This window comes from Heteronotia binoei, chromosome 6, assembly GCF_032191835.1.
Source record: "Heteronotia binoei isolate CCM8104 ecotype False Entrance Well chromosome 6, APGP_CSIRO_Hbin_v1, whole genome shotgun sequence".
NCBI lineage: Eukaryota > Metazoa > Chordata > Lepidosauria > Squamata > Gekkonidae > Heteronotia > Heteronotia binoei.
The window spans coordinates 57,168,709-57,191,599 of NC_083228.1; the positions used below are offsets into that span (position 1 = coordinate 57,168,709).

The window sequence follows — 22,891 nt, forward strand, 5'->3', positions numbered from 1 at the left end:
ACCTAAACACGCTTGTGTAAGCTTTCAGATTTTGCAGAACCCTTCCAATCTAATATGGTCTAAGAGTGCAGAGGCTCTGTCCATATCTTGTGTAGAATGTCCCACCAGTCTTAATGGCATTGGGTGCCTCTTCTCTGCCTATTCAGAATAAAACATAGCAGGTATATACTTTAACATGTATACAAGGTATTGGTATGGTCCTAATGTATTTGCAGTAGCCCTTGAAAGGATGGACATGAAACATGAATTGTTACTTGCAAAATGCAGAAATGCCTTGAATATAAGAACATAAAAGTATTTGATCAAGCCAATGACCCATCCAGTCCAAAACGCAGGTGCCCTCAGGAGGTCCACGAGCAGGGCCAGAATTCCAGAAGCCCTTCCATTGTTGCCTCTAAGCACTGACAATACAGAGCATCAATGCCCAAACATAGTGTTCATCTACACCTTGTGGCTAATAGCCACTGATGGACCTCTGCTCCATATGTTTAGTCCCTCTGTTGAAGTTGTCTGTTTATAACCGCCACTGCTTCCTTTGGCAGTTAATTCTAGTGTTAATTTCTCTTTCTCTACCTTCTGTCCCATGCACAAAATTGTAGTTGCACAATGAGTTGACATCTTCTGTGAGTCGTCTACCGCTCTCCTGGCCAGCTACTGCCAGTTTGGACCCTATCAACGCGTATTCATAGTTAGGAGTTTGCTCCAGTGTTCATTACTTTGTATTTGCCATGTTGATGTCTGCTCATCCGGCCTTGACAGATCTCTCTGAAGTTCCTCACAGTTCTCACCTCCCTGAACAACTTCATTTCCTCCACAAACTTAGCCGCTTCACTGCTTACTCTCATGTGATGCGTTCAGATTTTGTACACTGCAATACAGTTTTCTTCAGAGAATTCTAGCAACTATTCTAGGAACACACAGTGCAGGCTCAGTAGATAGATGTACTGGTCTAATGTCAATGCACACTGCAACAAAGACATGTCTATATCTGCAGAAGTTCAGTAGACCATTATGTTTTAAATTGTCCTCAATATCTGGAGCCAAGGGGAAAATTCCTTGCCAACATTTTATCTAGTGCTTATTGCATGTCTGACTGATAAACTGGCTTTCATGCTATCAGATAACCAACCCTTTTATATCCAACAGAATGGCACTTTTTGCTCTGGTAGCAAAAAAGATCAAAGCAAATCTGATAGCTAAAAATAAGGCTGGGAATGAGAGGCAGAGTAGGTTTTGTGAATGGTTGAGGAGAATGAAGCAGGTAAAGGGGAGAAGGTATGGAAGTTGCCAGGGGGAGGGAGAGGAAATAGTTTAGGCAGGGGGAAGTCCCTACTGTGCATGTGGGTCTGGCCTAGTGGCTACCACAATACACTCAGCCAGTTTTCCTGTGGGGAGGGGGCAAGGAGGAGGCTTAAGACAAAGGGGAAAATAAAGGTAGGTTGGCTGCTGGGTGGGAAGGAGATAAGGTCACAACTCCAGGTTAGAAAATTCCTAGAGATTTGGAGAGTGGGGAGGATGCAGAAAATTGGAGGTAGTTAAAAGACAGGTCCATGAGTAGCAGAGAAAGGGAGGAGGGGGATATGGGGGAAAGTGATGTGTCCCCCACAAGTCCTTGAGGGTTCCCTGCCATTTAATTAATTTTTCAATTTATATTCCGCAAGCGGTCTCTGGGCGGCTTATAACATTAAAAACCTTACAAAAACATTAAACCACATCCAGACTAGATAATTTCAAAATCTGTAAAATTACAGAATCCAACAAACCTTAAGCACCTAGACGGTAAGGTGCTGATGAGGTACTGATAAGGGGCCGGGGGAAGCAATGACTTCAAGGGACACCCGCTGGATCAATTAAAAGCTTGGTGGAAGAGCTCCATCTTATAGGCCCTGCAAAGCTTGTATAAATCCTGCAGGGCCCAGATCTCCAGCAGGAGCTCATTTCACCACGTGGGGGCCCAGGCCGAAAAGGCCTGGACCTTGTTGAAGCCAGTCAGGCATTCTTAGAACCAGGGATCACAAGAAGATGTGCAGCTGACCTCAGGGCTAAGGGGGGGCTCATATGGGGAGAGGCGGTCCCCGAGATATGCAGGCCTCAGGCTGCAAAGGGCCTTAAAGGTAAGGATCAGCACCTTGAAATGGATCCAGTACTCCAAGGGTAGCCAGTGCAGTTCGCACAGCACCGGATGCATCTGCACCCAGATAAGCCTCAATGCTAATGACCGGGCTGCAGCATCTGCACTCACTGGAGTTGCCAGAGCAGTATCAAGGGTAGCCCCACAAAGAGAGAGTTACAACAGTCCAATCTTGAGGTGACTGTTGCATGAATCACTGGCTAGATCACAGGGGGTAAGGTAGGGGGGCCAACTGTTGGGCCCTTGCAGTAGCAACAACCTGGGCCTCCATAGAAAGAGGTATCAAGGAATACCCCTAAGCTCTTCACCTCTGCCGACAGCACTAATTGAGTACCGTCAAGGGGTGGGCCTGTCCCATCGGCTGGCACCACGCAACGACCATAGGTTCCCTAGAGGCTCTGGCCAAGAAGCTGGCACAGCACAACTGGGCCATAATTTTCCTGGGTAAAGACTGCTAGGGGGAGCTGAAGACCAGGGTGGGGCAAAAGATAGGGGCAGACAAGTAGTTTGGCTGTATGGTCAGAAGGAGAGAAGGAAGCAAGAAAAGGGGAGATGCTATGGTGCCTTTCAGGGAAGGGAAAGAGGAAATTGTGGGGGAAGGGGAAAATGTGATGCCTACTCCAAGTCCTGGCAGGTTTCCCCTTGCATGTTCTTCTGATATCCAAGTCAGCCCAATCTGAAGATACTTAAATCCAGTAATTGGAGCAGTGAACAGACAAGGCATATCTTTCTACACGCTTTTTAAAAAAAAATGATGGGGTTTAAAAACCTAAAATGATAAAGGAGAACTTGTAGCTTTAAGAGATGGATTCCCTCAACAGCCATTGCTAAGTACCCCCAGCATTCTAGGTTTCTTTCAGTAAGGTGGGGACAGGGCTGTTTTAGCCTTTGAGGGAGAACTCATCGGGGCCAGGCCTGACAGGAACCCCTGGACAACTTGATACCACTCTACTTGCATGATTCACCTAGGCCTGGCTGCTTTTTACTATCAAACCTACCTCACGGGTTTTCAGGGTAAAACAGAGAGAATATAAGCTACTTTGTTCCTCACTGCGGAGAAAGGCACAGTATAAATAAGGTAAATAAATAAGACTGGAGATGACAGATAAAAGGTAGGTTAGTGAACGGCTAAGCAGGAGAAAGTGAGACAGGGAAAGGGGAGAGGATATGGGGGTTACTAGGAAGGTGGAAAGGGGAATAATATGGGAGGGGGATACAGGGGAAAGTGATGTGCCCCCTACCCCACAAATCCTTAAGTAGCTATCAAGCAAATCAAATATGCCTGGCCAAGCGGCTGGCACAGTGCAACTGAGCCATACTTTTCCTAGGTAAAGACTGCTGGGGTACTATCGGTACTATCATTGAAGACTGGAGTGGGGTAGATTGGCTTGTTCACTCAGAAGGGGAGAAGGAAGCCAAAAAAATGGGAGAGACTATGGGGGCTTTCAGGGAAGGGAAAGAACAGTGGGCAAGGGGGAAATAAGATGTCCCCCACAAGTCTTCGTGGGTTTGTGCTTGTTTTGAACCAAGTACACTAACATTTGCTGTATATCATTTTTTATTAAAATATTTCTCATGTCTCCCACATTAAAACAATACAATTTTATTTTAAATAGTCACCAATTTGTACAGACACTCCAAAAAGAAACATATCACAAAGTAAGAAATAAATAACAAAATGGAACCAGTATCAAAAGCTTCCAACAAAAAGACAATCAGGTTAAGTTGATGATCACTTCTGTTATATTAGAGATGTTCAAAGACACAGTACTATCATTATGACACTTGTTCCACTGCTTAGAACATCACGTGCAGCCTAGCTATAGTGCACATGTACTAACATAAAGAGATCCTGGCTCAGGAGTGGAGGACTACTAAGGCTAAGAAGCACAAGACAGCAGTATCCAATGTCACTGTTCCTATTGCTATGTTCTACTATGGAACATCAGCCAATTGTTCTGGGATATATACCAGTAAGTGATAAAGAAATGTATCCCAACACATCAGGCTTTTGGAATCCCAGGACAAACACTACGGTTCATTCCCAATCAGTGCTGTAACAAAGGCTGAGATGATCTCATAGTGGATTTCTACTACTTGAACAGCTTTGAAATCCTTTGGATTAATCTAGTTTTAAATATCAGCAGTATAATTTTATGGTTGTATAAATTTTGTATGGTATTTTTGGTAGTTAGGTTTAGACAATGTTCTAATGTCTTGGACACAGTATATCTGACATTCAGTTATCTGTTAAGACAAGACCCCAGTGTTTCCTCAAAGGGTTTTGGTCAACAGCAGAGCTAGGGTCATTAAACAGAAGACACACAATAGCTTCCAGATACACCATTTACAAAAAAATTCTTTCAGTAGCTGCACTGCAAGCTTTTATACATTACTATATTAGATTGCTCCAAGATACCATAGAAGTAAATTAAAGGAGGTAGGAAGAAGTAAACCCTTAGTATGCACACGTATCTGCAAAGACTATTTCTTTAGGAATGCAACTAGAACATCAAGGAACACACATTAAAAGCTTAAATTAAAAAAGTTAGTCTGAAAAATAAATAGAATGTCATCTGTGAGTAAAATATTTCATTGCTACAGTGCAAGATTAGTAAGGTAACAGGTACCCAGTGACAGGCCCACAGTATAAATATTCTACAGAAATCAGAAGACTCATCAGAACTGGTCTAAAAAAAGATAAATTGTGCAACTGATCACCCCATCTAATATGCATATCAGAAACTGGTGAATGAGCTACTTATTTAGCAAGATTTACTTTCACCAGAACAGGTACCAGAGGATAGTTCTGAAACCAGTTCAGAATTCAACTCTCATTTATCCCAAGACTTTCTGTAAACATAGTTATTGGTAGTATTTTTATACTCAATGGCAGTCAGTTTTTCATAAGGGCTTTTGTTATCTTTGTTTAGCAATATGTACAACTGAAGTAGAACGACTTGATCACTAGATCTGAATTATTCGCGTCTGACACTGTGTAAACATTTCTCTCAGTTCATTTTGCTGAATCTCATTTACAGATTCTGGGTCCGCTGGACTCTTCTGAACTTTAGCTACTGCAAAGTTAATTCCTTGGGTCAAACCAGCTTGCGTAATATTAGCTACCTGGACCATGGAACTGCGGATCTTTGCAAAGGGAGAGACTGCCCTGCTACCATTATTCTCTGCCGGCGAAGGTGACGTATCAAACCCTGGTTCAGCTTCAAGAACACTAGATGCAGAGCCTGGGGTATTACGAGGCCTAGGAGAATTAATCTGTTCAACTACTAAGAGCTGTGAGCCTGGCTCTGTAACTAGGACATCTAATCTAGATGGTCTAGATGGAATCTCTTTTATAAAGTAAGGGTCCATTTTCTTAGAATTATTGCTAATGCGATCCATTTCCTTGTGAGGCTCTTGAGATCTGGCATCTATTTCTGAAGCACTGGTAATCTTATTTTGAGCATCTTGTACAAATCGGTGGCAGTATGCATCAATTGGCTTAGTAAACTCCACTGCTGCATCCTCATTGGATGGAGTTTCCTGAAATGCTTGGCCTTCAAATTCAGATCTGTTAGTTTGATCTCCACATTGTTCAATATGGATTTCTGTAGGAATGGGAATGTTAATATTGATGTCCGCACTGCTTATAGACTGGGACCGACTGCTTAGACGAGGAGCAGAAGCAATGATACCGCAGCTAGGTAGAACATAATCTATCTGGCCCACGGTCTCCAGGGAGTCAACAAATTGCTGGTCCTCATCAGACTTAGAATTTGTAAGGAAGTCATCTGAATGGAATGAGTCATTATCTGAAGAAATCTCAATGTCTGATTCTGCACAGACTTTAGTATCAGTCATGGGATTTTCCATTGTTTCAAGGCTACTGTCTGACTTCCAAAGATTTACTTTCAGATTGGGCTTTAAAAAATTTACTTTCATTTCAGGCTTGGCAAAGTTCCCCAACTTTCTAAGACTGCCGATATTTACATTTGATTTTGTTTGTTTTACTTTCTGATTAAGAGAAGAGAACTTGCTCATTAAATAATTCTTCCCCTGTGCCAGTGAGCCTCTATTCTGCGATCTGATGCCAATGATGTCTTCATGGGGTTTACTGCTCTTTCTGCAAAATTAAGAAGATAAATCACTTGCTCTGCTACATAAATTCAAGCAGATTTACTGCCAACATTTTAATTAATATGCAGACAATATATTATACTAAAGACATTTTTGTTTAATGAGGTATAAAAAAATAGTATCTGCAGACTGTAGCTGAGCTCTGAAAGCCACATGCCCTCACCAAACTCTAAACCTGCTGCAAGACAGAATATAATTGCTCAGAGAGCTGCTTTCCCAACCTCATGTTACATGTGCAACAAAAAGTTCTAAAGCCTCTTCTCTACATAACCTCCCAGAAAAGAGAGGTAGAAGCAACAATACCACTGCTATGGAGGGCATACTCTAATTCATATTGCTGGTCCTGAAATTTAGCATTTGTAGGGAAGGTACACCTGGATAGCCGAAGCTAGCCTGTTATCATATCTCGAAAACTAATTGGGGTTGGCCCTAGTCAGTATTTGGATGGGAAACCATCAGGGAACACTAGAGGCAGGCAAAGGCAAACTATCTCTGAATAGCTCTTGCCTTTAAAATCTACAGGATTGCCATGAATTGGCTGCAACTTGATGGCCCAAAAAAAGGAAGGCACCTGAATGGCCCAAGCCATTACTGGAAGAGATCTCAATGCACAGACTTTGGCAAAGCAATGAAAAATTGGCTGAACAGCACTACACCACTTGGGAAAACTATAAAAGGCAGACTATGAAGAATGACAAGTGTAAGTGGTACTTTCACTACCCAAAGCACTTCATTACAAATGGCCTTGTTATCCTTAACATCTCTGTAAGGTAAACTAGCATGCTGCAGATGAGCAGGCTATCAAGGCTGAGAGAAAACAGTTTTGCAAAGTTAATTAAATGACTTTATGACAGAAGTGAACCAGAGGCCTCGCAGATCATGGCTTATTCTCTTAGTCATGATGGTACACCAGCTCTCAAACTTACTAATGGCAGTTCACAACTGTAGCTAGTACAAGTGTTATACCCCCAAACCATCGGAGGCTCAGACAATTCTGGGAAAGGAAAACAAAAAATAAAACATGCTTACCTCTCCAATTTTCTCTCAACAATAAGTAAATCTGATCCCATGGCTTGTCTAGTGATTCGGAGCATCTCTGCAATGCACTGTAGTGTGTCTACAATACAATTTGTGGCTTGTCATGTTCCTGAGTATTTTTGTTACTTATAGAATTACAAAAGCTAATACACAAAAATCAACATAAAGATGCTCATGTCTCAAAAATTTAACATATCAAGAAGCCCTCATACTCCCCTTTTGTATGTAATATGAATAGAACCCATAGGATTTAAGAAAATATGAGTTTACAGCCTGGAAGTGTACATTTTAAAATCTTAATGGCAATATGTTATGATTCCAAGATATATTTTCACCATCTAGGTCAGTGTGTCAATCACCCTGATAAATTACTCCTAGAACCTTTCATCCCTTTGCTTCATTGCATGCAGGATACTTTATAGTACAGTGAGTAAAACTTCTTTAATAATTTAAGTGATTTATCAACAGGTATCAACAGGCATCCTGGAAGGAATTTTTGAATCTGGTGCTCAAGTTGTGACTGCCTCTAGTTTGGGAATTTCCTCCCAGCGCCAACGTCAATAAATGGGGCAGCCTGAGGTTCAGTTTTGTGTCAGGAGGAAGGCATCTGCAACTTTTTCAGGGGACAGATGGGAGGTGTTGTTATGTCTAGTCCTTAGCAACCCAGTCTTGAACCCATCCCTAGCATCAGAAATGTATAAGCTTTGTAAGCCAGCAGCTACATTTTTTGTTACTATCATAGTACTCTGTGTCAATACTACCCACTTTTAAAGAATATGTGCAGTTAGTACAACTTTTTAAACCATTGATCTCTGGGTTTATAAACCTTTGCAACTGAGTATTAAATTATATGAAAGCAGTAGCATGTAAGCCAAGAAAAAATAACCCTGGTTCTTTTGTTACCAGCTGTTGATAGGATATATTTTTGTCTTTAAACTTCTGTTGATTGAAATCTTAGGCCTCGTTTTCCATTAACTGCAAACCTGTGTGTGTGAATTCACACAAAGACATGCTCATTCACTTATTAAAAAATTTATACATAGAAAACTATTATGCCATGAAAAGGGATTCCGTAGCCTAACTTCCTTATCAACATGATAGTTTTCTATCTGCAGGATTTGAAGAGACGTATGGAGATGCATACTACCTGCAGCTCTCCCCTTTGCAGCTTGAACAAGACCAGGCTTATCAATGAAGTCAGCTTCAACTTAGCCCTAAACTATATAGGAAAACAGCAATAGAGCAAACAAGAGCAAAAAACACATTTTTACCCATTTGACTGGAAAAGATATGAATTTACTTTGCTCATTTCCAGTGAAAATATTACTGTTCACAAAGGGAAATTTTCAATTCTTGTAATAAATTCTTTGCTCTTTTTATAGCATTCAAAAATACTTATAACAGAAGTGGCACATGACGTCTAGCATAACGGATGTGATATCTGCCAGTGTTACCTTTTCCATCCTCTTCAGGGTTGCGCACTACAGTTCTAAGAGTATGAAAATATCCACTTGTATCTTTGTACTTATAATGCAGCCTCATACATGAGAATTTGGGCTTTCCAAAGAGAGTTGGTTCAGGTCCTTTTTATAAAAAAGAAAGAAAAGTATTAGCATCCTAGAAACAGAAAGATAGAATATAATTTCAGCTCTGGAATCTCAATATTAAGCAAGGGAATCCTTCAACTGTTGTTCATATATTTTCAAGAAATGTGACAAAAATAATATGCCAAAATGCAATGACTTTCAAATCTTACCTATTTCTATTCTCTCCAAATCATCAAGGCTCAGCCTTTGGTACTGATTTACTTTGTCAACTTCATCATCATAACTAGACAAATAAACATCAATGCCCAAAATTAGATCTGGGTGGAGTCATACCTACAGTCTCATTGAATTAAAAAGGAACTAGGATTTCATGGAATGTTTTCAATTTGAAAAGTGGAAGGAATCATACTTACTAAGCTACATAATATGCAGAGTTGGAAAGTAGAAACAGAACATCAACATCTTTATGAGTGGCATCGACAAGGCTAAACAAAAGTGAACATAATATTTCATAAATTTCCAACTTTACTATATGCATCAACATATATTAACCTGACAAAGTAAAAGGGTGTTCATTCAGAATTTCTGATGAGAGAATGTCCTTTATTTCTTGGAAGACTTCAGAATAAACAAATTACATGCTATGCATCTGTGGCATAGGTGCACTCCCCTATCACTGCATTTTGTGCAACAACATTAATGTAGTTTCTATGCAGAATGGGCCAATCTCAAGGGACAATAACATTCTCTCACACACAGACAGAGTTGTATACTAACATCCTACACAATCCATGTATTCCATCTAGTTAGGAGTTCTAACTGTTGCCATGGGATCTAGTAATCAGCACCCACTCAGTCTGAAGAGGCAACTTATCTACTAGCTTTTAAGTCTCAAGACAGCAAACAGTAAATAGCTTGAGAAGGTGAGAGGTCCCTATTCAACTCAAGTAATAAATCTTGGTCTGCTATACCTTTATTTCAACAAAGAAACTGGCCATTTAGTATGTCAATACCATTCCACATTAATAACAGTTATTAATACAGTACTTTCTACAAACCAACTGCATCAAGAACCCCACTGTAAAAGTTCGCCATCACTTTACCACACATAGTGAACGTAATCTCTCTCCAGCAGGACACCCCACAATAAATTTCAGCTACCTCATGACAACAAATGTAATAGTTATGGAAGATTCTATATTGTATATAACCAGCAGAAAATTCCCCATACCTTGGGTCACAATCAATAAGTGCCCAACCACCATGGAATTTCTCGTCATCTGGTAAAAGCAGCTTCATATAGCTTTGTAATAGCTGGCTGATTAGCTCCTGATGACTTCTCAAATTTTCCTTGTGCAAAGCTTCATGTTCTTTCTCTTTTGTAAATATAGAATAGAGGTCCTCTGTCACAGGAATACCCTGCATTAAATCTATACAAACAGAGAAATCAACAAGGGAAACAGTGAGGACCCAAGAGTAAAATATCAAACAAATACTGCTGTATAAACAGACAACTATGCAGAAGCAAAACCTTGGAGCTTTGGGAGTTAATTATATTTAATACTGAATTGTGTATAGATCAAAGCATTCACTTAACCTATCATTTTGGGTAAGTTTTTACCAAACATAAAAAAATACATTTTATTAATAATTTAAGGACATTTTAAGAAACTTTACTAAAAGAGACTATCTAATACAACTTAAAGTAGCCAAATAAGATTGAGCAATTTAACATGTATTTGAGACAAGCATTGTTCCCCAACCACCACCACATACCACAAAATAACAAAATCTTTAAAAAAAATCCAGATACATAATGGGTGATTATTGTGAAAACAGACCAACACTTTCTTACCTATGACTGCCTGCCTATAAGCATCCCTGAAGCGGTTTAAGTAGTACCTATTTGCAGAGTTAACTCCATCTTTCATAACTCCTGCCAGCTTCCTTTCACCGGTCCTTGTGAAGTCACCCTGTCACATTTAATAATTTATTATTAAATACACAATCCATTGGTAATTCATGCGTATGACATTCAGTAGACACTCAGGTTTCGAGACATTCTGGCATTTTTACAATCTTTTTTCAAATTTTTATTAAAGATACAAAAGATTGCCCATTTCATATAAACAAATAAGTACTGTGTCATGTTATGTAACCAGCTGCACAAAAGATAAAATATCAATAACTTTACAGACAATAAAAAGCCAACAACAGTCCTCTTCCAGCAGCTGTTTCATAAAGAAATGTTTATCATTTTAGAGCTGGAAAATAAAGCTTCAGATCAACTGTAATTTTGTGTATCTTGAACACATTAGAGTCACTACTGGAAATATTTTTTTTTTGTTTGTAACATTTATTTGCAAATGCCTATGCTTTATTTGCAAATGCCTAAATACAAAACCTACAGTTTTAAACACTTTCTGAATTATTTGAATGTAAACAGTTTGTTTCAAAATTATTAACAGTCTAAAGTCTGTAGTGTCTTCTCTATGAATTAGACACAAGTATTCAGTGTCATAAGATCTTGATTTGAGGATGATTTGTGTTTCAGAATGATAAAGTATGTTTACTATCTTACTTTGAAGTCAGTCTGCCCTGGAAATCCAAATATCTAGTACTTACAATTGTAACAAGACTATCAGGTCAATTGGTGGGGAAAACAAAAAGGAAATGTTTTTTGCTATTTTAGTTGTAGAAAAAATCTTGAGATTTTTAAAGGAATATGAGCTGTGCCTGAGAAAAGTGGTAACCTGGAGCAGATTGAAGGAAAGCAAAAAGTAATTAATAGGAGCACTAAAGAAACAGAAATGAGTATGATGAGGCTAACAAGGGGCAGAAGGGGCAAGCAGATAGAAATGCAAAGATTTTCACTTGAGATACATAAAGAGAATTGACTTTCAGGAGAGTTAAAAAAAGGGATAGAATTTACAAGGATTTCTGAGATTTTGATAACATAAACCTATGGGCCTATTTCTTCTATAAATGCTGACAATACAGCTTTTTATTTCATTTGCTAAAATAACAATGCACTGATATTTTAAAGGACCACTTAGTATTAGTGAAAACTAAAGTACCTGTTTAGACAGACAGATACTGTCACTTGCCTTTAGAATTCAGGAGAACATATTACTGAAATCAATTCCTGAATGTATTAAACAAATGGTATTAATTCAATATATAGTCAATTACTTCTTAAGATATAATCTGATAAACATAAATGAAAGCATGAATGCAATATCACTGGAGGAAAAGTCGTCCTTCAGCGCTTTTGAGAAGATTAAGCCATGTGGCAAATATTCAACCAGCTCTTTATAGCATCAAAAAGAGTAGCCAGTTCTTCCACACTTTGTACTGCTCAGCTTTAGAATGCACTTTCATTTAGCTGTTCCTCCATGAATCAAAAAGGACATTAACAATAACTATTATAACCTTATCCTTTTCACCTATATAATCTAATCAGCGTACTAATTAAATGCTGAATAAGAAAAAGTAAGTACTGTATTTACAACATACACTACAATTACAGGCTAAAGACCAAGGGCCTAGCTACATGTTACATTTTCCCCAAAGATGTAGCTGAGTTGACTAGAATGACATTTTCTGAAGTTCTACACTTCCGAGACACGCATGGGCCTGATTCAGATTGGGACAAGGCATGCAGAGAGCCGGGGCTTGGAAGGACCACACCCTCAAATACTGTGCAGCCTACCAGTTTAGATCCTCTTCAGCACAAACATTTTTTAAAAAAATAAGACCTTTCCCCACCATTTTCCTGACTTAAAACATCCCTGGGGATGTTATTTGCCCCACTATGGAAATGTGATATGCAGCTCATCAATACACATGTAGCTTCTAACACAGCAAACAGCATCCCGTGCTGCTGTACTTGTTGGTCAAACACCACTAGGGAAGGTGTAAGCCTCTTTTTTCTCTCTTGATGTCTGATTCACAGTCTGCATACACTTCAGAAGTGTGGAGCTTCAGAACACAGTCTCTGCCAAACAATGTATAACCCAAGAGCAAACACTAGAAAAGAGCTGCAAAAATTTTTGAATTGAAGTGAGATGATTTTACCTTCAAAGCTGCTGTTCCAGCATACTGTCTGCTTATGGCATCACCGTTGTTCGCCCATATTAACTGGTAGATTCTATTGCATTTCACAGGCAAAGGCTGTTCTGGTGGCATAACACCCAATTTCTTCAGCTGGAATTTAATTTGTTTTTCATTACTAACAAAGCATAAAGCTTTCTTTTTTTCTCTGGCAGCACTATGCTTCCGTAGCAGTAAGGCCATGTTTATTTTGAATATACAGAAAAGTAATAATTCTCATTTGTCAATATTGTTTACAACTGTATGTGCTACACAGCACAAACCATATAATCACCGTGATAACAGATTGCCATTACATAAAAAAATAAGATATGTGCAAGTGAAATCTAAGTACTCAAGCCATAAGCGGAAAGCACATCCATAAAAATAACCTCAAAATTTTCTCAATGTTAAGCAGTGTTACTTGAGCATATCTGTCATGCCAGAACTACAGTCTGAAGTCCCAGGCTTTGCCCTCATCAGTACAAAGATCCCACGCGGTTTAGGACATGGTGTCATTTGCTATGAGGGTCAGATTTGGCATAAATGAGTTCCTTGACAGGCCAGGCTACGTGTGTCATCAAATGTAATACTTTGAGCCTAAGAGCTGGAGGAAAACATGAAATGGCTGGGTATTGTGAGCATTTGTACATAAGGTGTTCATGTGCTGGTCAAGAACATGTGAAGGCACCATGACATAGACTAAGGGCTATATGTTCTACAAAACTAGTCTTCCCCAAAGAAATAACTGCTATGAGGCAGTGCAAGAATACAGAGAGAGAAATGTATAATGATCAGTATCAGCCTACTTATCTGGGAAGCCTAGGTTCAAAATCCCCAATCTGCAAAGGAAACGTGCTGGGTGAGCTTGGTCTTGGCACACAATCTCAGTTGAATCCACCTCACTGGCTTGTTGTTATGCCTAATCTAATCAATTCACATTGCTGTCCTACTAAGACAGAATCATGAAGGCATGAATACAGTGAAAAGGGGAAAGCAAACCCAGCTGCACCCAGGATAACCCTGGCATAGAGCCAACATAACACACACTCCTCTCTGTAGCAAAGCAAAAGGCTCACAGCTTAAATAAAACCTTTTTGTTGGTCTTAAAGGTGCATTATATCTCTCCTGTCTGATGGAGGGAACTGAGCAAAAGAAGCTCACACTTTCTCTTCCCCACAGGGGATGAGGAGGGGGAGAAGCCTCAGCCAATAGAAGGAAGAGAGGCTTGGCTCAGTAGCTCTGCTGTACAACTGAGAGACCCCAGCAAAGCAAGCTCTTCCTCCTCCCTCAGTCAGTGGAGAAAACAGAGGCTTTGCTCTGCAGCTCCTGTGTGACTGAGCAAGCCTGGCAAAGCAAGCTTTGACGCAGAAGGCAGCAAGAGAGAGGAAGAAGGAAGCAGACAACAGTGAGTTGTTTGTGGGCCTGACGGGAGCCCTCTGGGGGCCTGATCCATCCAATGGGCTGCATGTTCGACACCCCAGGTTTAGGATATCCTTAATTTTGTCTGCTCTTTTGTCTGGACTGTAACTGTCAGAACTTGTTATATAAGAAATTTTGTTTCTTTGACAGTACAGAACCTACCTCTGACAAAAGATCATGCATGCTATGAAAAAGTTCAAAATTTGAGCTTTAAATTTACAAGCTAGTGTTGCCTCTATAGCCATACCAAGAGAAATATTTCTGGCATCCTTAGAACCAGCATTTTCTTGAATAATGTTATGCTTTATAGCAGTTTTATTCTGAAGCAATTTAATAACTAAGAGATCATACATACATTTCCTTATTGGCCTTATTGTTATGAGCCATCAACAACTAAACTGACAAATTTACACTGTTCTCCTTGACAAGGGTTTTGTTCCATTATCATTACAGTCACAATACCTGCTGTTCCATAACTACACGAGCAATAGCAGCCTGAACAACATTGGTTCGATCCAAACAATCCATACAGTTAACTCGGAAAATTCCTTCCTGCTTACAAATAACGCCAGCTTGGTCCACCCTTCCAAAAAAAAGAAAGCAAACATTAGTGGTTTTCAAAGATTTCAGGTTTTCACGGCTGGTAACATCATTAGGGTTTGTAGAATCTTTTGGGATCAAGTGCCGTGTTCTACTGGAGAAATGCACAGCAGCCAAGAAGGTCTGAGCGCCTGCTCCGGCTGCTCACTCAATGCACAGCAGCCAAGAAGGTCTGAGCGCCTGCTCCGGCTGCAACGCCACTGAGGATGTTCTCCGCAGCTGAGAACGAAACGTCTGGAAGGAAAACTTTCTCCAGTAGAACACGGCACTTGATCCCGAAAGATTCTACAAACCCTAATTAGTGGTTTTGCTGGGGGTTTTTTTAAGTGGAAGACACCTGGCTCCAGTGCTTACCTCCATGTGGGAAGGTGCTCATGTCCATGTGGAAAGAATTTTGGACATCACAGGAGGTATTGAAAATTACTCATAAATTGTATTTCCCGCCCATGATTAGGAAAGCAGAGATAGCCCTCTAAATACATAGCTCAATCATCCATTTGTCTGAGAGTGAGAACACTCTCTTTTGGCTTGTCCTTACAACACTTCAACAGAGTCAGTTTCATCTTAGGGAGACATCCAGATGCATATGTTCTAAGAAATTCCCATAACAGTAGTATAGTAACTTCTTACACCACAGTTCTGGGATTCGTCTGTGAATTCTGGCCACTTATTAATGAGCAAGCTTCAAGGTGTAAAAAAAAAAAAAATGAAGGTACAGTGCTCCAGAACATGGAGAGAGGGGTGAGGATGAAAAGAAAAGCAACCTTGGATTTGGAGGGACATGTGTGTCATTTTAAGTATAAGGCAAGGAGAACCACAGCAGCAGCGAACAAAAATAAAAAATGCCAACTCTTGGTAGGTATGTCTTATATTTTAGTGACAGCTTTTTTAATCCAGATAGGATTTGGAAGGGCCTAACGGAAAGAACTATCTGAAAACTTTTATTATATAGAAAAAACCAAAATTACCTCAAAATTCCAGTTTTATTACTCTGTGGAAAATTAATAAGTCAATAAGAGGAGCAAATGGGTAAGCAATTGTTGGAACCAAAAGGAGGAAAAATATACTAAAATAAAACTGAAAAACATTTTTGGATTGTTGCCATTGTGAATTGGGAAGGCCTTACCAGGAACCAAGCAAACAAAAGTGGCAGCCTGAAGAAGAGTGTACTTGAATACCCCCATCCACTGTAATCCAACAACACTATAGCAATAAGAGTCAAACTTGACCAAAGTAGGTGGGGCTACTGAAACAAGCCCAGTCCTACCAGTTTACACATAACATATTACCCATGCTACAGTGCAACTGAATCATACTGTACTGGGTGAAAGTCAAGGCTGTCGTGGTGCCTTCCCCAGCGCTGCTCCATTTTTTTCAGGCTCTCTGCCCCCCTCATGCACCATACCCTATTTTAAACGTAGCACACACAAAAAAGATTAACACCCATCATTAAGTAATAGTCCATATAGTTTTCTCTATTCAGAGTCAAGGCCCCATATGAATACCTACCAGCACCACTTCATATCAGTAATAATGTCTGATATGGCATCTGTTAGTGTTTGAACATTTTCAAACTTCATTCCACGGCTAAAAAATAGAAAGAAAACAGTTAACTGTGAGTTTTATTGATAGATGAGTGTATACAGACACTACTCAATTATGATCACAGGAAGTCTGAAAATCAAAATTATATCCTTTGTGTTTCCCACTATAATAAGCCTCATACACATTTTTGTTGAAAAAGCCGCTGAATCTTTTCATTTCACTTGGTAAACTCTTAGAAAGAAAGCCAAATATCAAGGGCTTTTATAATGACATTTTGCAAAACAGCAGTGTATTAAAAACTTGAAATCCTGAATCAACAAAAGCATTTGAAAGAACTAGACAGCTCAAGCTGTAAAACCTAGTTCTGAATTACTGCAGCTTATAAAAAGCACATATGAAGAACTTTATGATGCAACATGTTAATTTATAGGAATGAACTGGTTACCATCTTACCAGTGTTCATGGAAGTCAAATGAAACATATGTAAGGCTTGGATTATTATACAGCAAAACTTGTTTAAGAAAAGCATCACCAATAGTTTTTTCCCGTCCAGCTTGGTCCACCAAGTTAATGATAACCTGTTTAATGTTAAGTAAATAAAAATATAAATTACTCACTCTGCACAGGCTTTCACTATATGCAAAAATATGAGAGATGAGTGTTGGTGATGTGGCTTATTTATGGCAGATTTTTAAAACATACTTTGGGTGTGTTAGAAATGCAATCCTTCCTGAAAACTAATTCAGTTTGTTAACAAAACAGTGTATTACAATATGCCCTGATTCAAAAGTAATTTTGTTGGGTTATTTTAAAAGGACATGGTGCTCTGTCAGATACAGAACTGGTTTTGTGCCAACTTACCACTGCTAAATTGGCAATAACTACAAAATGGGAAAAGCTAGGTAACTCAGAATGAATGGCTCTACTGTTTCTGGAACTCTGCTTTATTACTAATTGATAACAGAAATAATTGTCAATATTGAGTTAAATGTACTGAACGTCAGGCATTGTTTGTAATGTTCTGGAATAACAGAAAGCATTTCCTTTTGCATTTATGAGTTATTATAATGTGTCTTTCTTTCTGTAGCTGAGAGAATGAAATATTGTTACATTGTGCTATATTTTGTATTGTGTTATATATTGAAAATCTAACATGTTTTAAAAATACTGATATGTATAAAGCCAACACCAATTGTTTGCAAAGAGATTACACATTTAAGGGGGGGTGTTATTAAAAAATGGCAAATATGCCTAGCTCAGGAGAATTCATATGTTTCCAGCTGTAGGTAAGTAAATCAGTATATACTGCTCTTACAAAGCCAACATATTATGACATCATAATCCCACATTATGGACCAGCTATGGCATATTGCTGGGGGAGAAAAATCATAGGTACAGAATCTTTTCCTCTATGGGATAGTTCTTCAGCATTCGAGACAGGAAGACAATACAGCCTCTTCAGCTGCAAGAGTTTACTCTTAGCCGGATGCTTAAGAAGCTTGAATGCATTTGTCCATCATTAGGTGACTGGATTTCTATAGACTTACGACTCAAATTACATAGAGACTGTAGGCAGCCAAGATAACCCATAAAGGGAGGGAGAAACTCTAATCAAGTAATTACTTTCCCTTAGATAACTTATGGAGTCATGAGAGCAAAAGGCCAGTCTTGTGGAAAGGAAGAGGTGGTCCCCATGCAAAGTCAATACACACCTCACACATTCTATGTACTCCACTAAGTCAGTGATAGATCAGTCTTGGTATATTCTTGATTTTGTGTAACTGCTTATAATCTTGTCTTGGTGGGTCTCTTCCTGAATTCAAGATTATAATTTCAAATCAAAAATTGAGGTAAACGTCTGAATTTACAAATCATTGAAATTCTGAAATTTTTCCCAAAAATATATTCTAAAGAATTACAGACTACATTTGAAGGTTCTGCATTTGAATCTTATTTGAAACCAACCTGTTTTGTGTAAATTTTCAACTGCTCCTCAAAATGTGCACGAAAATATGAAATGGTTTCCTTTTCACCTGAAGCAAAGAGACATGGAACATATGGTTTGGAGAATTAATAGATGCACTTATTGCACAGCCACACAACAATTAAGCATATGCACAGATCTCAAAGAACAAGAGCAAATTATTTCTAAATATGTTCTGTGAAGAGTACTGGCAAAATAGTATCATCGGACTCTCTTTCCAAGAGAAATTATCTTTGCAGTACGAGACACTGGACTGTTTCAAAAAGTGGCCTGAAAATCCTTATTGTGGGGTACACCACAACTGCATGATGATACCTCATCCTGATTATGCATACAGTGCAAAGCTGTTAAAACAGCCAGCTGTCATGAATATCTGTCCTACCCCACTCTACTTATAAAGACATCCGCTTTCTCTGAAGCCTTGTGCAGATGTACCTTTAGAATATGCTAGGAACTGTTAACAGCTAAATTCAAGACAGTCAATAGTTATTTGAAGGCCCACCAAAAATACCTTGGGTAAAAATGTGATTTAGAATTTTTAACATTTGCATTTTCTTTATTTAAGAAAGCTAAAAAAAGTAAATACTTGATTTCCCTCTTAGTTGAGAAGCTCTCTGTTCTGAAAAGTCAACTGACAAACTATAACACAGTGACTGAGTTATCATGGCTTTTCTTCTTGAACTTCCAATCCTAGTAAGTGATCTCCATGCAATCTTCCAAGAGAACCAAAGGCACAGATTTTTCAGATTGGTTTTATTGAGATAGATGGTTCAAGGCCTGGCTCAATAACAAAGTGATCCTTACAAATTCTTTAAAAATAGCTTCTCTGCTCAAGTAATGGCAATGACCTCAATTCTACTTACCGTTTAGATGAACTGAATCATCAAGTACTACAAATTACAAATATGTATAGGGATGGGCACAGACCAGGAAAACCCAGGTTGTGAACTGGGTGGGCCAAACCGAACGCCTAAGCAAAGTCTGCCCTGAACTTGTTCAGGGCCCCCCCTGTTTGGGAAAGGCTCCTTTTCCCTGAACCTCAGTTTGGGGTTTCTGAACCAGCCAAAGTTTGGATTGAACTTTGGCTCCAGTTTGGGTCTGGTTCGGGTCTTCAGCCTAGTAAAGAGATAACAAAACCAAGAAAAATGGTAGAATTTCTAGCAAGATGATAGAATTCAGGGCCATAGCCAAGAATTTTTATTTAATTGAAGCAGGTAATTTTACCTGAATGCCCTGCCCCCATGTCTCACTGCAGTGCGCCAGTACCAGGGCAGCAGGGAATGATCTTGTTGATAGTATCATGTGACCTCCCCTATAACCTGAGCCACATGACACCAGCAGCAAGATCCTCCCTCACTGTCCTCAGCAGAAATCTCCCTCAGGTGGGCAAGTGAAGCTCTGAGGAGACCAAACCCTCATGCCCAAGTGTTGGGGAAAACATTTCTGCTGATTCCCCCTTCTTGCTGTAGCCCCTACACTCATGCCATTCAGCAGTTCTCTTACCCTCAGGAATGGCCTTTTATGGGGCTACAGCAAAGGACTGACTCCACTCACAGAACCTGCAAGTTTGCAGAATAAGCAGCAACTAACCATTTGAGAAGTATGTTACTCAAATATCACATAAAACTGAGCCATGTGAGTGGAAGCTTTCTAGATCCTGGAGCATGAGAGCAATCATATCATCCCAGATATATGTAAAAGGAGCGTAAACAATCACCTCTACTGCAGCAGGAAGAGGAATAAAGTCAGTAATAAAATCTTAAATCCAAACAATATTGTAAAAATAGCACAAATGATGAGTATTGTGTTACTTACATTTGTCCAATCGTGGCCGGGGGTTGTATCTATAACCAACCTGGCTCCAGAACACAGGCACAGAGCCTCTTGTTTGAACAAATGAGAGGGTGTGGTTATGGACATGAATCAGTTGTTCTGTCTCTACATAATTTGCCACATTCCCATTTTTATCAACCCCTCTTCGTTTGTAACGCATCCCTACAAAACAAACAATGCTCAGTGAAGGGGGCTAAAGCTTGTACAAGGATCTGAACAGTAATAGCAAGATATTTTCCATGTAACTAAATGGTTTTTTTAAAAAAAATAGTTTAAATAATTAGGGTATCTTGAAGCATTTCAGATGCTTACCAGCTCTATGGCGGCTTCTACGGGAGATAAGTGCCACAAGAAAACATGGGTGAATGTCATCCACACAAATGGACTCCTGAGGTGGTGTCTCAGGACTGCTTTTCTCTTCATCTGAAGCTTCGCTATAATTAACTACAAGCTCTTCAATCTGTACAAATCCCTGTATGACTGGGGTAATCCAAAAATCCACTTCACAATTCTGTAAAGTTTTAACATAGAAATTTACACCTACACCAATGTTCTGTATACAAACAGAAGCATTTCTACACCAGTGTTATTCAAAGAGCTCTTAGGTGTTTAAAAAAAAAAAGCTGTGCATGCACAGAAAATTCAACAGGAGTCAGCTAGCCCAACAGCCACTTAGAATGAAGCAATTTAATAAGGATGTCTGCCTATTTGATCCTAACAGCTACTTAACTCATCTGTACAAGAAACTTTGACTCCTTTAACAAAGTGTTCAAAGATGATCTTGGATGGCCTGTGTTTAAAATCTAATGAAAGAGGCATACCAAATAATTGTTCAGTTGCTATTCTAGGATAAAGAATTCAAATATGTTGTTTTGGAAGGACAACGGTTTCCTGACCTTAGCCTCCAAGCTAACTCCCTCTTTCTAGCTGAAATGATGCAGTCATGAGCATTTCTCTTGAACATAGGATGTCCAAACTACTGTGACTGGCTCCAAGTATGCATTATTGCTGTTAAAAAAAACAGCACTCAGCACTCAATCGATTGGGGTTGTGGTACTGGAGGGGGGACACTTCCCACTCTTGTATGGCACTTCCCTAATCAGAAATGTCCCCCTCCCACAATGCTTTAAGCTCCGCAGTGGTGAGGGGAAGAGAGACAAGAATATTTTGGATTATGATGAGCCATTTCTCATTGGGAAAAATGGCACAAGAAGCATTTAAGAAGCAACATGGCCATAATCGAGATCCTGCCTCATCCTACAGCTGCTTCATAAGGTCAAATTAGACATCTGGACTTCCACTCATGGAATTGTAATGTCAAGCACAATTTGGCCTACCAAAGAATCATGACCTATCCAGCACTAGTAAATATGGTCGCTACACTGAGAAACCACTTGGTAGAGGGGAGGAGGGTTGACCATGTGCTCATTACAACACTGGATTCTAATTCTCAAGCTACAATTTACAGGAAGCTTGCATTATGTCTGCACTTGGTCACTGAAAGAAATTTTTTTAATCTATTTAAGTTTTCTTCTACTCTAATGCATACTTCCATAGCCATTTTCTTTGTTTGTTAGTTTAATAAGTCCCACAAGAACGGTACTTGGAGACTGATAAAAAGTAATAGAAATCATTTTAAGAATGTACAAGCTTTACAATAAAAAAACACTCACCCCAATATTGATCAGATCTTGAACCATGTGTTTGTTCCAAAAGAATCTGTCATCAACCTGAAAGTTACACATTTCTAAGTGAATTTTTCAAATAATATTTAGAGTATCAAGGCATCTTCCGAACTCCTGGTCCCTAGATGTGTGTCAAATGCCAGGTAAGACTGGAGACAGGTTGTCTAAAAGACAAGGCCTGGCTCTGTATTCTACCTATATATAGGCTAAAGGGAAATCTTAACCCACAAGGTTTGCTCCCTCTGATACACTGTGACAATTTCCAATCAAACTGGTAAGTCTGTTCAGAGTTATCTGTTGAGAATTGGTTGTCCCCTCTCCCCAGGGGCTCTTATCCTATGACCAGTCAAAAAAATGTACCACAAAATGCTATATTTCTAAACTAAAACAATGTCTTATTTTAACTTTGAGTATGTCTTACAGTCTAGTATTGGTGAACTGTATTCTCAGCAGTCATATAATTTCATGTCTTACTTTTTCATTTATTGTTACCTATGTTGATAGTTTGCAGATATATTTAATATATCATTATTTTATATGATTTTGTTATATTGATTCTGAAACAGTTTGATTTTTTTAAAAAAAAATTAGTTAAGCAGAGAATTGGAGCTATAGAATGCCAAACCACTCTCTCTAGCTTACAAAATACTATGATGAGGGCAAGCATCAAAACCACAGTGGAACCATTTAACGTCTTTGGAAGTAAAAGTGTTTAGAAGAGCTTTCACTCTGGCAAGGTGCTCTGCCCTCCCTTCTGCAGTACTTGAAGGGAAATATAAGAATACTCCTTTCACAAAAAGGCTTTGTACCTGTCCGTTAAGGAAGGTTGAGACTACACAGCCCATGTTTTTAAATGTTATAAGGGAGAACAGAGGTT

At 39.2% G+C, this 22,891-nt stretch overlaps 1 protein-coding gene across 1 annotated transcript in view; it reads right to left on the reverse strand.

Moving 5' to 3' along the window:
• Window positions 1–3,671: 3,671 nt before the first annotated feature.
• The window catches only part of INPP5F (inositol polyphosphate-5-phosphatase F), a 61,854-nt gene continuing 42,634 nt past the window's right edge, over window positions 3,672–22,891 (reverse strand). Inside the window, exons 6-20 of the mRNA XM_060241516.1 lie at window positions 22,003–22,059; window positions 20,642–20,840; window positions 20,312–20,491; window positions 18,478–18,545; window positions 16,966–17,090; window positions 16,477–16,554; window positions 14,830–14,950; window positions 12,931–13,059; window positions 10,709–10,826; window positions 10,085–10,283; window positions 9,267–9,338; window positions 9,063–9,136; window positions 8,761–8,889; window positions 7,298–7,385; window positions 3,672–6,254 (exon numbers count right to left, since the gene is read on the reverse strand). Coding sequence (XP_060097499.1) covers window positions 5,099–6,254; window positions 7,298–7,385; window positions 8,761–8,889; window positions 9,063–9,136; window positions 9,267–9,338; window positions 10,085–10,283; window positions 10,709–10,826; window positions 12,931–13,059; window positions 14,830–14,950; window positions 16,477–16,554; window positions 16,966–17,090; window positions 18,478–18,545; window positions 20,312–20,491; window positions 20,642–20,840; window positions 22,003–22,059 — 2,793 coding nt within the window. The 3' untranslated portion in view covers window positions 3,672–5,098. The remainder of the gene's footprint in view (window positions 6,255–7,297; window positions 7,386–8,760; window positions 8,890–9,062; window positions 9,137–9,266; window positions 9,339–10,084; window positions 10,284–10,708; window positions 10,827–12,930; window positions 13,060–14,829; window positions 14,951–16,476; window positions 16,555–16,965; window positions 17,091–18,477; window positions 18,546–20,311; window positions 20,492–20,641; window positions 20,841–22,002; window positions 22,060–22,891) is intronic.